Source organism: Morus notabilis, unplaced genomic scaffold (genome assembly GCF_000414095.1).
Source record: "Morus notabilis unplaced genomic scaffold, ASM41409v2 Scaffold1334, whole genome shotgun sequence".
Taxonomy (NCBI): Eukaryota; Viridiplantae; Streptophyta; class Magnoliopsida; order Rosales; family Moraceae; genus Morus; species Morus notabilis.
This window is the reverse complement of record NW_010364736.1, coordinates 83,314-99,777: the sequence shown is the minus strand read 5'-3', so window position 1 is coordinate 99,777 and position 16,464 is coordinate 83,314. Positions and strand designations below refer to the sequence as shown.

Below are 16,464 nucleotides of genomic sequence, written 5' to 3'. Positions count from 1 at the left end.
CTCTTCCGATCTTAACACAAGGCAGGCAGCATAATCCTCAACCAAACAGTTTGCAGCATTGGATTTAAGCAGTAGTTGTACAAGCCCAACCATGCGAGAACTGTTTACCAATTTTATAAAATTTATCATTTGTGCTTTTTGCAAATACATTATATCATAGCAAATTTAATTATGATATTTGAGAGGACAATGGGAGAGAGAATTCTCCATTTTTTAGATTTGATTTTTACAAAATGTTTAAATACCTCAAAAGAAAGGTTGTATCCTCAACTCTTTAATTCGTTACAATTAGAAGGCTGTTGTAATTTCCGTTTTACTAATAATTGGTTTTTGTTTTTGCTAATGGTTTTTTGTTTCTTTCTTTTCGTGGAGAACATCTTACTGCCCTTTTTATTTTTGCTTGTACTTTCTTTACATACTAAAAATAAAAAATAATAATTTTTCTGTTTCTTTACATGCATAGTGCTGAAAAATGTGATGCCACAAAAAGTTGCAAGATAACTGAAAAGCTTATAACTTTAAGCAGAAAAAAACCTCATGAGACAGAAATAAAGAGAATGAAGGACAGAACAAAAGACAAGATGGTACCTTAATATACTCATGATTTTGATAGAGGATTGCTGAATTTGTGGTCGAAAATCGTATCTGGCATACTCCAAAAGAGCTACAATTTGGTTACGATCTTGAGAGAGTATAACATCCAGAGGCTGCATTAAAAGAAGAATGATCAAACAAGAAGCAGAAAACAGCCACCAAAAGCAAAAATGCTTACCAGGAAACAAAGAGATGAGCAAAGCTTTATAGGAAGCATTTGCCACAAGCACAAAAGGATGTGCAGGTGTTCATCAAACATATGACCATATTCAAGGAGATAAAAAGTCCATATTTACCCAGCATAACGGAAAGAACTAAAGGAGATAAAAAGTACAAATCAATAGCCCCAAAGGAGGTTTTGAAACAAAGAAAAATTCAATTGAAATTGAAAGAGAAAACGTACAAAACAAGATGGATGAGCTATCCATTATTATTTTTTTTTTTTTTTTTGCATTATTGTTCATGATCATCCTATGTACATAAATTAGTGATCTAAAAAATATCTCCTTATGCTTGAATTGAGATTTTAGAGAGTTGGCACTCTAGGGTTTATATTGTTCATGATCATGCTTTTTTTTTTTTTTTGAAACAAGAATCTTTATTAAAAAGGGGAAAAAAGTACAAAGAGAAGAGGAGGAGGTCTCCTCTAAAGACAAAAAACGAAGAAAAACTAAAACAAAATTACAAGAACAGGGACCAATTTCTGACTAGATCAGAAAGTAAACAATTGCAAAATTCCTTATTTAAATGAATCCATAAAGCTGTCCAATATTTAATCTTATCCCAAACTACTAAAGCGATCCTCAAACACTCTAGGGTTCCTTTCCAACCAAATTCCCACAAGCAGACCAACACCGCTGACTTCCCAAGGAGTTTCATTTTGCTATTATATTCGGACCAAAAATGGGAGTCACATAACTCTTTGCAACTTCTTGGAGTTACCCATGAAATCCCTATTTCTTTTGGTAATGAACACCATATGCTGTATGAAAAAGGACAACGCAAGAAGAGATGATCGGCAGATTCTTCACTATTTTTGCACAATATGCACCAGCCTGGGGAAAGCAAAATATATGGCTTCCTACACTGCAGTAAATCATGAGTATTCAACTTGTCGAGAACCAAAAGCCAACAAAATACTTGAACATTAGAAGGAAAACGGGTTTTCCAGATAAAATCAAATTGTTTAAAAAGAGAATAATTAGGGGCTTCAACTAAAAAGGAGAAGTATGATTTAACAGAGAATAAACCAGAACTATATAAATCCCAAAACCTTGTGTCATTAGTTCCCCCCCACCCCAAACCCCCCAGAGATGGACTCCATCCAACAAAGAACTAAGCTCTAACACCTTCCTCAACTTCCCTTTCAGTCAAATTCCTTGAGAATTTAAAGTCCCAAGAGTGCCCCCCCTCACCACTCCCAAATGCTTGCAAGGGTTCCATAAGAAACGAATGAATTGGTTGATTGTGAAGGGTAGACAGCTGATAAGCCCTTACTCAGGCAAGTGTTTGGCTGTGGTAGTTTGGTGTTAGTAGTTTAGTGGAAATATTAGTTTAGCTTACGGGGGGAGTTTGGGGGAGTGAGGAGAGGAAATTGTATAAAAGGGGAAGAGGAGGGAAAAGCGGTTATCGGGAAATAAACAGAAAGTGGACAAGTCTTGGAACAATTCCAAGCAAGGGAGGAAGCAGACCCTCGAAGTTCTGCCGATCTGTGTATACTCATTGTTTCAATAATATCCTTCGTTGATTCTTTCTCATTCTTTCGAATTGTGCAATTAGTTTCTTAGTTCTTGACCGGATAAACCAGAGCTTATCAACAGCCTGTGAAGTGCAGGAAAAGAAACAGAAATAGACGTCTCTCACCAGGTATTTTCCCAGAATCGCATGCCGTCGCACCAGCCCAACTTCCACTTCAAATGCTGAAAAAACCCCGCTGCATGTGCTTGGACAGCTTTCCAAGGACATCGAAGTATTACTCTTAAAATCAACCCTGAATCCCAACCATTATCACTTAATCCGCACTTCCCTTTGATGACCTTATGCCACAAAGCATCCTTTGGGAACCTCCAAAGCCATTTGCATAGCAAGGCTTCGTTCCTCTTCATTAAGTTACCAATTCCTAGACCCCCATTCTTCTTAGGTTTGCAAACTCGTTCCCAAGCAACAAGATGTGTTGCTTTTTCCTCGTTGAAATCCTTCCAAAGGAAATCCCTCATTAACTTTTCTATTGCTTCCATAACTCCTGTGGGAATCCTAAACAAAGAGAGGTAGTAAACAGATAATGAAGCTAACACCGATTGAATAAGAGTTAACCTGCCTCCCTTTGAAAGATCTTTCTTCCAGCCATCCAAACGTTTAGCTACTTTGGATACCACAGGTTCCCAAAAAACCGAAAGACGAGGATTTTCCCCCAAAGGCAATAGAACGCTATGTACATAAAATCGAAATAAATTAAGAGGCACAATATCAATAGGTTGCAAAAGAACGCTATGTTGGAAATGAAAACAATAAATGCCTCTAAGAAGACATTTAGGTCACAAATCCTTGGTATTTCTCTAGGCAAAGAGATGTTCATCTAAAGCTGTAAATATATTGCAGTTTGATTGATGGGAGAACACTTTATTGTGTAAAGGTAAGTATATGAAAAGTTTCTCCTCTTTTCCATTCTATCTAATTCTCTTTCTTATTCCATCTTTATTAATACTAAGCTTAGAGCATTGTTGTTTGGCCTCACCAAGGACAGCAAGACACAGGATTCAGGTCCCTTGGCACGAAGGCCTGGTGGCTGGCGAGGTTGACTCAAACGGAGCTACACGACATTTTCCTTAAGCTTACACTCAAAACACATTGCTGACTATATAAGTAAATTCCAAAGACAATAACTTTCTTCCATCTCTTCGCAATTTGCTACCCACAGAATCCTTTCCTACTTTTCCAGAATCCTGCGACCCAATGTTTCACAAATTTTTAGCCCATAATATCCTTTCATAACAACAAACGTTTTAGACCATTAATTCCTTGAAAGTTATGATTGACAGGGGTATGGTGAACACATAAAAAACAATCGCCAGCAAATCAGTAACAACTCCATAACAAAATTGATGAGGGACAAGAATTCCTTATGAGCAAGATAAGAACAGTAGAAAGTAGTTTTAAGTCTAATTTTTTTTTTTTTTTTTTTTTTTTTTTTTTTTTCTTTTTTATATCCAAAAATCCCTGAACTCACCTTACGAGTCCGAGTTTGAAATTGAATCCTTCCGCCAAAGGCTGTAATCTTTGGAAGGCAGGAAACTATGAATTTTGTCATGTAGGTGTCCGCGACTTAAGTGTAGTTTCTTAATACTCTGTTAAGGAGTTTGAATAAGTTTCCCAAAACTATTACAATTGCTTCCCTCTACTGATAGTTGGGTAGTTCCCATTATTTGCTAGTTTACTTTCACATTCGTGTGAGTTTCCCTTTCTTATTTTCTTCTTTATAATAGGTCTAAGGATGGCCATTGCAATAAAAATTATTCTAAACTTCTTCCCTATGATGAATGTTCGACACCATAATTAATCAAAGCCATCTTGGATAGCAATCTGGAACAACTACCTGGTATAGAGGACGCCAAAAATCAGAAAGAAGTACATCTTTCTCCAGAACAAGAATTATAATTTCCAAAGAAAGTTGTACAGCCTTCTCTAAAAGTTGCCCGTAGATTTGACTTGTCCTTTCAGTAATGATGGTATTAACGCCCCGTAAAAGAATGCCCATAATATTCCGAAAAACTGTTTTTCCACTCATGAAATCCTGCAACAAGTTGATGTACAAAAATTGTGGCTTCAATAATTCACATCTATAGAGAATTTAAGTTTCATGACTGAAACTACTATTATCATAAGTTGAAATATTTATGCCCTAGTCCAATTATAGAAGTGAATAAAGGGTTAGAAACATAGTTTATCATTTACTATAAGTAACAGTATTGAGTACCACACAATATTAAGTACTCATATATATTCTCCACACGAGCCACTATTGCAAACTTATGTGCAAAATACATCCGTGCTAGTCTTAAAATAATATACAAACAAATGATAAGATAGCGTTCAAGGGGACACTCTTCTATAAGCTTCTATGACATGAAGTTTTCACAAGAAAGATAATTAGATCATGATCATCAAAGAAAATGAATCTTGGAACCAAAACCAGTTTTGAGGTGCAACTTGCATCTTGCAAACACAAAATGCCTCAGTACCTAAACCAGCTTTCTAAAACAACATACGACTTCAATAAATAGAAATCTCTAACCCAATTGCTGAACTAAGACATGCCAATTGTGTCACTAAATCCGTCCTATGATAGAAGTCTTTTCTTCCTAAGAAATTGATCATCTAAATTTTCTGCATGCGTCGTGTAAAGTAAATTACTTTTTTTAAGTCTCAAAGACAAGAATGAGCACCTACTTTTAGCAACTCCAGCACGGGAAGCTGCATTTGCAGGGAAGATGGTTGTGTTTCTGTTGAAAGCTGTGTGCTATCAGCAATACTGTCAATATCCTCTTCACTGATGTCATACATTCTCAGTATCCTGCATGGCAACCCATAAGAATATAGAAGGTTCTCTACTTACTGCTTACTTAATCATAATCAATTAAATTTATGAAATGGATTGACAGTCAAAATAGGCTTTAAAAGATTAAAAAGATGAATCAAACTAGGGGAGAAGGTAACTCATTCATTCAATACAAACTAGCCCAAAACCAATTACAAGCTTCTAAGTTTCAACTGTAGGATCAACTCACATATGAAAATGCTGAAGGCAAGCAACAACCAACTGCCATTTCTCACAAGGATCCGCATAAGCTCTTTGAGGGAACGGCCCGAAAACATGATCAAATATGAACCTAAAAATTCCAATGAATCTGCAAAAGCACAGAAGCCCAGAAACAAGCTGGTAAGCATACTGAGAAAAAAGTTTCACGAAAACATTGTACAAATGAATGGCCAGTACCTATGCCCTCTATCACTTGTGTCTCTTTCTTCAGCAATAAGCACATTTAAGAGGTTAAGGAAAGAAATAGTCGAAGGATATTGTTCTCTCCTTGCTTCTATTTCATTCAACTCAAACTGCATATCATACACCTGTCAAACACAATTTTTGTAAGCTTTTGACGCACATTAAGTCTTGTAACAACCACTCTTAGGCAGATCACAGGCTAGCACATGCGACATGAACCAGCTTTATAACTGAAGATGGTATTTGAAATCTTAAAAATGCAAATGGCCAGAAAATTTTACTTTCTCAATTTTGTAGTCCAGGACTCTAGATGCTTATTTATGAGGTAAAGAATAATGGAACACTAGAACCATCAACCCAGTTAGAGTTAGGAAACATCTTTAGTTCTATTTAGCAATGGTTAGACATCACAGGCACCAACGACAGGTGTAAATAGCCATCAATGTCCTGCATATACTTTAGTGTTCTTTGCGCACAATACAACACAAAACACCTTTTTCATCTAACCAAATTTAAATAGGGAATGACCAAGTATTTTAAGATTACTTCAAAGTTCTAAACACCCAATTTCTGATGAAAGTAGCCAAGCTAACTTTATTCATCACAACTCATAATCTTATAAAGGAATATTTACTAAAAGCGGGAGATCAGCATAAGATTTGGAAGCTATAAAAAATAGTTAACAATTTACAAACAAAAAAAAAAAAAAAAAAACCCTAACCTTCATTTAGTGTTCCTCTTCAGATTTTAGTTAGTGATAAGAAAAAATTTATTGAACATGAAAAACCATGCAAATGAAGTAATCAAAACGAAATATATCAATCAGCACTTCCTGCAACATGCAGATATTAATAAATAAAGAAAAAATCCCAGCTAACTAACTTGTGTGGCCAGGGGCTGTGCACCCTTCCCAACATGAGATCCAACAACCACAGGAAGATCATACTGCTCAAGATAGCTCCAAATTGTATCCTTTAAGACTGGAGAGACATGAACAAAAGTTCCTATTGCATTCCGCAGAGCACCCTGTGGCAGCAGAATTGAGAGGAAAAAAAAAAAAAACAGATCAGAGAACAGATTCATACATTTGAAGCATTAACCTCCAACAGATAAAGTGGTTCAAATGTCGCTAGTAAAGAGAAGCAAGGTCAGAACATAGTTACCAACCTTAAGATAAGGAGGCACATTCTCATAGCCAAGGAGCTTGAATAATGGCTCAATGTCAGGAAACCAGTTCTTTCTCTCAACAGGGTTACCATTTTGTACAACCTGTAGCAACATTGAAAGAAAATAACACACTTTTCCTTCATATGGTGGAAAAATAAGATAAACCACTCAACTCAACAACAGATAAAGGCTTTAAAGAGAGGAAAAAGATATAAAGACTTAGTCGTCAAAAGTCGGGGAAAGTAGGAAAAAGAGAAGAAAAGAAGATCCATTTCTTTAGATCATACATCCAAGATTTATAAACTCGAATTGCCTGCTCAGATGTTGTAGAATACAGGCAAGAGAAGTGCAACAACATAATGCTATAAAACTGAAATAGAAAAAGGGAAAAAGGAAGAAAAAAAAGTGTATAGATTGCAACAAATAACATTGTGTCAAGGTAAGCATGGAAAAACAGAAAACATTAGCAACCAAATCATCTTCCACATCCCCCACAGAACACAAGATTAAGCTCACAAGCAATTTACTCTCATCAGAAAGAAAATAGATATATATTTATCCCAAAAAAAAAATTTGATATCTTGTAAATGAGTTTCACAGTATGCTAAGCAGCAATAAGTCATGTACATGAATTGAAATGCATAAAGCTTGGAAAATAAATTTGCCACACATAGCAAATAAAGCACGTTTCAATGGTGAAAAAGGTAAAGCAAACTATTCATCAAAAAAAAAAAACTGAGTAAAAAAAAATTTGTTGAAAAAAAAAACTAAAAATAGAAACCTTTCGAAGAACATTCAGATAAGCAACAAGTGCCTTTGCATCCCCCTCGGGGAATTCTGGTAACATGGCTCCAGCAGTCTGGAGAGACTGTTTGAACTTTTCGTCATAAATTGATAAGCAATCAAACAAAGTGCTCCACCCAACAGAGCGGAATGCTTTCCCCTTAAGTAACTCATAAACCTTTGAGACACCATCTTGGCTAGAAGCCTGAAAAAAAATAAATAAATAAATAAAAGGTGAATAAATGTGAAAATTGCAGTACTGTAATGAAGCACACTTTGGATACTAGAATTTTAAACAGTAAAGAAATGAACTTCATACCAATGTACTCAGCATATTCAAGAAAGCTACAAGTGTGTGAAAATTTGTATGATCTTCCCCAGCAAAATTCACAAATGTCCACAAGACATCATTACCAGACAACAGCTCCGGCTCCCTCTGATATATGAAAAAAAGGGGATAAAAGTTTCAGATTATCATAGCTAAACATAAGCCTAAGTAGACACGTAATTTAATGCACAACAAACAAGAAAACATCAAGAACTACATACATACACCATTGAGACGAATCTTTTAAAAAAAATACGGGGTTAACATTACTGCAATGAAATAAAAATCGAACATAAATTTTCATTGAAGCATTGGAAAGAAATTCTATCATATTCATGAAGAGAAAGTGCCAACACATTCGACTGACGAAAAGATGGATACCCATTTTTTTTCTCAAATTCAATTGATGGATTCCAAATTAATTAACCTTTTAGATTTGCAATTTTGGACCTTTAAAGATTGTTCTCATTCTCTCCATGCTCTTTTAAAAGATGAATTTATACATGTTTAACAAGAAAAAGAATAAGTACATGCATTTATGCGTGTTAAACAAGAAAAAAATAAAAATATGCATCCATGCATGTTAAACAAGAAAACACTAATCACAATATGTGTTGGTTTCACCTAACCACATAAACATGACTTATGATCTCCAAGAGAGAATAGACGAATATATACATTTATGCATGTTAAACAAGAAAAATTAATCATATGGGTCTAGGCATATTAGACAAGATACACTGAAGTCCTAAAATGTTTTAGTTTCGCCTGACCTGATAAACTTCACTCACGAACTCCAACAGAGAGACAAACGGTAGAGGGCCACATTCAGTGGCTTGTTGAGGACTTGCATTTCTATCATGTGTAAAATCATGTGATACGGCTGACCTGTATGGACTAAGAATGCTCATAGCCCTTTCCTTTGATTCTTTCACCTGCAAAACAGTTCAGAAAACAGAACTCAGAATTCCACAATTAAAACATAAGTTTGATAACAGGATAGACCAAAAATTAAATGAAAGCATGGTTTATGGCCGTCACTTGAATCTTCATAAGCTTGTTAAAAGGCTGCAGTTTTATTAACTTCAAGACAAATTAAATGTCTAATTCACAAGGTTATAAAGTTCTCTGAACTGTATCAATCAAATATTTACTTATCAAATCAATTTCCCTAATACAAAAATATTAGTTGAAGAGAGAATATGTAATAAATAAACCAACTGACCTTATCTCTGGCTAGAGGGTGAGACAAGAAGCAAGATATCAACTTGTGCAGATAAGCGTTGTACATATAAATCATATCCTCGTCATCATTCTATAGAAATGAAAGATAAACCAGGAAAGCTGCGTTAAAAGTATGCCAACAGCAACATGGGACAAGTAGAAGGTACAATTTCAAAGATTGAGTGACTACAAATTATCACAGATAATTTGTTTCAGTCCTGTGGAAAAGATTAACGGTGAAGAGAGAATTTGCGAAATAAAAAATGGAAAAATGAAACCGTCAAACAACAAAACCAAGCATATGTAAGTATTCAAGCGAGTCCATCACGAATTGTATTGAATGGCCCATTAACAAGTAAACAGAATGCCATGCTTGTATAAATATTAAAAGATATCTGTTTCAATGATAAAGAGGTCATTTTCATAAATTAAAGACAAATAGAGACAAGCACATAAATTTCCTAAAGAAAATGTTTTAGAAAATGTTTAGATTCGTTTTGAGGGTCCTTCATGAATTGTATTGAATGGCCCATTAACAAGTAAATAGAATGCCATGCTTGTATAAATATTTAAAGATATCCATTTCAATGATAAAGAGGTCATTTTCATAAATTAAAGACAAATAGAGACAAGCACATAAATTTCCTAAAGAAAATGTTTCAGAAAATGTTTAGATTTGTTTTGAGGGGGTTTTCTCAATTCTGAAAAACAATCTAAACCCCTCTCCCAGCTTTCAGTTTTAAAGAAATCTTGGCAAACCTTGGAGATAAACTTTCAAGGAACATCTATAGGAAGCATTGCTCACTCCAGGAAAACCACTACTGAGACAACTCTATACTTGTTCTTATGAACATCACAACTTTATTTTTATAAACACTCCTTCTACTAATTATTGAATCAATTACAAGGATGACGATAAGGTATATGTTAGAATTTTAAACTGTTGTTGGCCCACTGCCAGACAACTTTAAGTTTTTGGAATGAATTGGTAAACTGACATGGTATCAGAGCTGGAGACCCTGTGTTCAACCCCTATAATTGCACTCTCTAAAATTGTCATCACATGTAGGTCCTTTTACATTTCAAGCTTATTATTCAATATTCACTAGTTGGGCTTTTCAAAATATTTACCCACACGACTATCCATTGTCCAGCTCACATGTGAGTAAGTATTAGAATATAAAACCGGCCCGCCTCTTAACAACTTAAGCTTTTGGAATGGATTGGTAAACAAACAATCTCCTCCATGAGAAACATAAAAGAAATAAAGGGAAAGGGGAGAGAGAGAGAGAGAACAAAAAACAAAAAACAAGAACAATATACATCCATGGTAGAGCCCAACTAAAAATCAAAATAAATCAGAGCCTCAGAAACCTTACAACTCCTATGGCCCCATTATATATTTCCAATTCATGACAATCAACGAAAAAGGAAATTCTTAATGCTTAATCCATTGATGCCCGCAAAGAAGTCAAAAATTTCGCTTTCTCACTGATGTCTTCCACTTCCAATGCTTTATCCTCAAAATTCTAGCCTCACTCCTTCCAAATCATCCCCAACATAGCCAATACCACACAATTTCATAAAACCTTAGCCATCCTATTAGAACCAAAACCCACCATAGATTCCAACATAAGTAATTTACGTTGGCCTGGGATTACCCGTACAAAACTAGCTTCTTGTATCACTCTCAACCATAATTTCCTTACAACTTGTAGCACAACCTAAAATTTGAATTCCCTAATCTACTCAATTTTAGATTTTCATCCCTAACAAATCCATAATTTGCAAATCTCTCTCCAATTAAAGAGCTTGAGTTTTTTTTTTTAATAAGAAACAAAGATATTTTATTTAAACCAACAGAAACCTGGTAGGGTGCCGTTCGAAGAACTTTATCCAGCATAAATTGGAAAACGTTGTTAGAGAAAATAACTTCTAGGCAGGAGTGGAGATGAGCCAAATCATTTGACAAAGCACTTGAAACAGTAGCGGCACCAGTAGCATCTTGTATTAACATCAAATGTACAGCCCAAGCAAGTCTTACACCATCAACATAACGCTCAACATTTTGATCACTTCCAACAGCCATAACCTGAGGCGCGCGCGCACACACACACACACACACCCACACACACACATATACAATATGAGAAATGTCCAAACCATCATCAGAAAGAGCAAAAACATTGAGTTAAAACCATCAACTTTCATCTTACAATCTCATGAAATTCATGTCTAAAAGAAGCATCGCGCGAAAGAAGAGATGCTTTATCAGGTACTGCACTAAGAGCATCCGATATGAGAGCAATCACTAGGGAAAATAGAAGACTAAATGTGATCTGCGTAGACAAGAAAATACATGGATAAGGTGAGAAGTCATCAACGACATAAGCGTATAAGCACAAAAACACTGTCAAAATAAACAAACAGGCACTTGAAAACATGCAGAAATGACTGGTAGGAAAAAAAAATGCGCACGCAGAAACAGAGAATGGCCTAGTAATTTCCAAGGATTGACAGAACAAGATAATGATTTTTGCTCTATTTTAAAAAAAAAAAATACCTGATGTTTCACTGTCTCGTTGCTTTCACTAACTTCCGCAGCAATATCTTTTAGAGCTGAAAAGATATCCTTTACATCCTTTGGACCTGCCAACAATGCATACCAAGCACTTTTGACATAACTTAGTCATCCCAGGAAAAGCATACACTTAGCACATGGATAAGTCATCTACCCTCCTCGGTTTTCTTTAAACATGAAAAGCATTTCTTTTTTTTCCCTTATTCTCTGTAGTTTTGCTTTTCTCTTGAGGATCTCTCATCCTCTTTGCCCAGTATTGATTTTATTATCATCAATAAAAGGTGTTTGTGTTTATTTTCAAAAAAATAATAATAATAAAATGACTTAATAATATGAAAGGAACTTCAGTTCCAATTATTATTTATTATAACAGTTAAATTGACCCATTATGATCCCAATCATTACTCAAAATTTTATTCTGACATCATCACATCAACACTGTGTGATCTTACTAGTTATATGATCCATTCCAGTGAAATGAGAGAAGCAACATATCGAGAAATTATAAAGGTATACTAATTATATTATTCAGCACCTGAATCATTTCTTTGACCTATAAGATACTACCAAAGCATTGTTTGCGCGCAGAACAAATGACGTTCAATGCACAGTAAATACAAACAGATTACAGCTGTAAACACCATGAAATACATTCTTACCTGTCCGCACAACCAGAATAAAAAGAATAAGGCAATGTCCAAGTATGAGCCTTTCCCTGTAGACCACGGCCTGCCTCTCAACAAGAGCACCTCTAGAATCAAGTACATAACGTTCACATTGAGGACCACCCAAACCAGCTGGTTCTTCCCAATTAAGTTCCTATAATTAAAAAATATATATCTATAAATAGTAGTTCTTCTTTAGGTGGTGATGGTGATAGTGGTTTTTTTTAACCCTTTGTGGGGAGGCACGGTGACATTTACAAGCCGATTAATAAATCTGAACAAAAACACCCGTCCAACAAATCTAAACACACATATTAAGCATTATTTGTGAGTTTAATGTCATATTCTATTTACAAAAATTCCCACCTAAAGTGATCCAAGACAACAAGCTGATAGGTGGCATTATCAAGATGAATATTGTGAACAAATAAATACTTGTCATTGTGCAAAACCTTTATGAGTGAAATTAACCGTTGTCTAAGCCCAGAACTCATTAGATCTTCTAAATATTTCTGAACATCACATAAAAGATCAGCATCAAGTCCCTGGTCAAGCACAACAGCCTGCAAAACAAAATTCACTAGAAGTTTAAGACAAAAAAAAAGATCACAAAATTACAATTAAAAATAGGCCACAGGAAAGGAACAAGATTCAGATACCCTTAATAGTGTATAGAGGGCAGTCAATAGATCTCTTCTCTCCGTATACCAAAGCCCTGCTGAAAGGCGTAAAATTTCCAGGGGCTCTCGTCCCATCAAACCCCACTAAGAACAAGACATACAGAAACAATAGGAAATACGTTTTATTTAACCACATACATGTAAGCTAAATGTCAAAATTTTAAGACAAGGAAAGCATAACTCTACCTCTTGATTTGCATGTACAAGCAAGTGGACACAATGAATCTCATTGAGATGAAGATCGTCACTCAACTTCAAAGCCTTCAATACAGCATTAGCACCAAAAAGGTGAAAAGCTCATAATGTGTATGATATACGCGAAGAAAATTATAGTTCTATTTCAGTAGGATGCTAAAATTAAAAATACACCTTCAGCTTGTGATTTAAGTCATTTGAAAAAATTGAAGTTAAACATAAAAAAACATTAATACATAAATTATTTGAAAAATGAATACAAAAACTCCCCGTTCGTTTCACAACTTGAGTTAGAGAACTTGAGTTGAAGAGTGAATTTATGTGAGAGAAAACACTATAGTATAAAAGTTGAATTTGAATTTTTATGAGAGAAAACACTAGCAAAAAGTTTGAGTTGTGATTCGAGTTGTGCAAAGAACGGGGATTCTTGGAACAAGCATTCGACTAGAAAGCATGAGATTACACACTACAAATTGTAAAAATTCGTAAAGCTTCATTAATTATCCAGAACTTTATTACAATGACAGGCTCATTAATACATATATTAAACTAGCATAGCAACAAGCAATGTGGAGAGATTAGAAGATAGAATCCATAGCAAACACAATAAGAGAAAAGTCCTATATTTCCTCTCCATTTTCCTCACTTAAGTTATATACCTTTCTTTCCATTCTATTTTCTTTCCCTCTTAACAAACACAGCCAAGGTATATTTCAGTGAACACAAAAATGAACCCAGAAAGCTTACAAGATAAATCACTCAAAATTGAAGAAACCCAATAACTATCAATTAAAAATTCAACCCTTAGGAAAACCGAGTCCAATTCAACTATTTGGATTACTTAAAGCTTTGTGTCACATTTTGGAGAAATCGTAAGGCAATACAAAATGCACAACAATAACCCTTCCATAATCTCCAGTTCCATCCATTTTCCGAGCAACAAAGCAAGAAATGAACCTTTTTTTTATTGGGTAAAGAGCAGGAAATAAACTTACAATCTGGACATCCTGGTCGTCGAGCGAAATTGGTGGCGAGTCCGGAAGCCGAACTTCTCTCGACTGCACTTGAGCTCGATCGGAGGGTTTCGGAGGCTACAATACCCACGCAAAGGGGGAAAACAACATCAATCACCAACAACAGAAATCACACTTCGTAGAAGTTAAGAAAATACACCTTCTCCTTCATTTTCTCGGCAACCAAACGGGGACGTACCGGATAGAATAGGAGGGACTGGAAAGCTGGAAGAGAGCTTCGAATGGCGTGCAGAAACTCGACTCTCTGCGCCGGCGTCGGAGGCGAAGGGCCGAGAAGCGCCGATTCAATAGGGGAAAGGAGCTCCTTTGTGGAGACCATGGCTGAAAGATTCTCGCACCGATTTCAGCTATGGATTTGCAGCTGATGAAACCCTAAGAGAGAGAATCACTGAGAGTGTGAGGAAATTTGGGAGGATTAAAGGCGGCAAAATGGAATTTTGTTGTGAGGCTTCGACAGAGAGTGAAGAGGGTTTTTGGTAAACCCCGTCCTTTAAAGCCCTTAGGAATGGGGTCCGTGTACTTATTTACATTGACGGTTGATTAGTGGATTTAATGATCAGTGGATTTAATGAATAGAGGCTCCGCGAATTCAAATTTTTAATTTAAATTAAGATATAATATTTTTTAAAAATTTTTAATTATAATAAAAAAAATTAAATGTTACTTTTTATTAAAGTTTTTAACTGTAAAATTTTATAATTAAAAATTTAAATTGGTGAAATAAACGAGATTACAAATTGTTAGAAAAAAAAAAGATAAAAGAAATAGAGAGAAAAGCGTGAAAAAAGACCTAAAATAAAGAGAGAATTATAGGTCTGTTTAGTTCAATAATTCTAGTTGATATGTAATTTTATGTGAGAGTTTTTTACTGTAATATGAAAGTTAGATGTGACTGTTTCTGAAAATTTTTTACTGTAACAAAACTCGAATCGGTGAAATGAACGTGCCTATATATTTTAACCTCATAATAATAATCAAAAAATAATAATTACGTTTATACTCTCTTAATCAGATAATTCTCTATTTTTATTAAAAAAAATCACCATCTTAATTCTCATTTTGCTTCTTTTTTTCTCACCTCATTCATCCATAGTAAGTTCTTACAATACAAATAGTAGTTCACTACTTGCACCTCCAATAGGTGCTTGCATCTTAAGCACGTCGTTGGCACTTGATCTGTAATTAATAGCCATGTTAAAAATTGACAATATAAATTGAAAAAGAAAAACTGAAAACAAGTGAATGATCATTACCTTTCTTGCAGCTGCCACCTATTGCGTAATACATGTTCTCATATTATGTCCCTCCTTCCCACATTTGCTGCATCTTAAGTTTACATAAAATATTCTCATTTTGGTGCTACTAGGTGGGACTACTTCATGTTCAAGCCTCCTCATCTTCTTTGGCCTTCTATAGTTGGGCTAAGCAAAGGTGCCTTCCTGTCACGCCCCCCAAACGGGGTGGGTGACGTGGAGCTCGATTAGGGATTAATAAAGCAGATTCCTATTAATCAGATTCCCAGACCGGGCCCCACACTTAACTGCATTAAAATATAAATTAATTACATAATTCAGGAGTCTCCGGCACACAGGGCTCCACCCCACAGGACATACAGTATCGTACATACATGCTCATGTAATTAATCATTACAACAGACATCAACCACAGTCTAGTAAATCCAAATATTACATAAGTTTACAGAATTCTCAAATTCCTTACATTTGTCCAAGAGGATGTTCACGATCCTCACTTGATTCCAACAGCAGCACAACTCAGCTGCTCCGTAGCAAATATCCAGCTACTGTGCACCACTCCTAGAATCTCCTGGGAGGGGTTTAACATTTAAAACATAAAACGTGAGCCAAAGGCCCAGTAGGATATAATTTGAAATATTTAGAATAAATGAGCGCATGAATAAATAATTGAATACATAAATAAAATAAGACATTCAGTCCCGACAGAACAGCCGGAACCTCACATCCTTTTTCTCAAAGGAAATATAACTGAAAATAACCATGTTACAGGCTTCAGCAAGTAATTAGTACAAATTACTTACCTAACCAAGTGCCTCGCCTCCCCGGACCGGTTTCGGGTTCTGCCCCCGAGGATGCACTCTCCGCATCCTATCTAGGCTTACAACAATAGACTCTATTACCAGTTCACAAGATCTCTTATCTTAAGAAATCATTCATTAACATTTTGAAATCGTTAATA

The 16,464-nt window shown here is 35.4% G+C and overlaps 1 protein-coding gene across 1 annotated transcript in view; it reads right to left on the bottom strand.

Moving 5' to 3' along the window:
• Window positions 1-14,727, bottom strand: part of LOC21390048 (nuclear pore complex protein NUP205) — a 30,191-nt gene extending 15,464 nt beyond the window's left edge. The window contains 20 exon segments of the mRNA XM_024171395.1: window positions 589-707; window positions 4,187-4,384; window positions 5,041-5,164; window positions 5,379-5,498; window positions 5,588-5,718; window positions 6,476-6,619; window positions 6,761-6,862; window positions 7,542-7,748; window positions 7,863-7,979; window positions 8,645-8,806; window positions 9,097-9,186; window positions 10,963-11,187; window positions 11,312-11,434; window positions 11,659-11,744; window positions 12,336-12,495; window positions 12,794-12,904; window positions 13,001-13,105; window positions 13,208-13,282; window positions 14,212-14,307; window positions 14,429-14,727. Coding sequence (XP_024027163.1) covers window positions 589-707; window positions 4,187-4,384; window positions 5,041-5,164; window positions 5,379-5,498; window positions 5,588-5,718; window positions 6,476-6,619; window positions 6,761-6,862; window positions 7,542-7,748; window positions 7,863-7,979; window positions 8,645-8,806; window positions 9,097-9,186; window positions 10,963-11,187; window positions 11,312-11,434; window positions 11,659-11,744; window positions 12,336-12,495; window positions 12,794-12,904; window positions 13,001-13,105; window positions 13,208-13,282; window positions 14,212-14,307; window positions 14,429-14,569 — 2,636 coding nt within the window. The 5' untranslated portion in view covers window positions 14,570-14,727.
• Window positions 14,728-16,464: the final 1,737 nt, after the last annotated feature.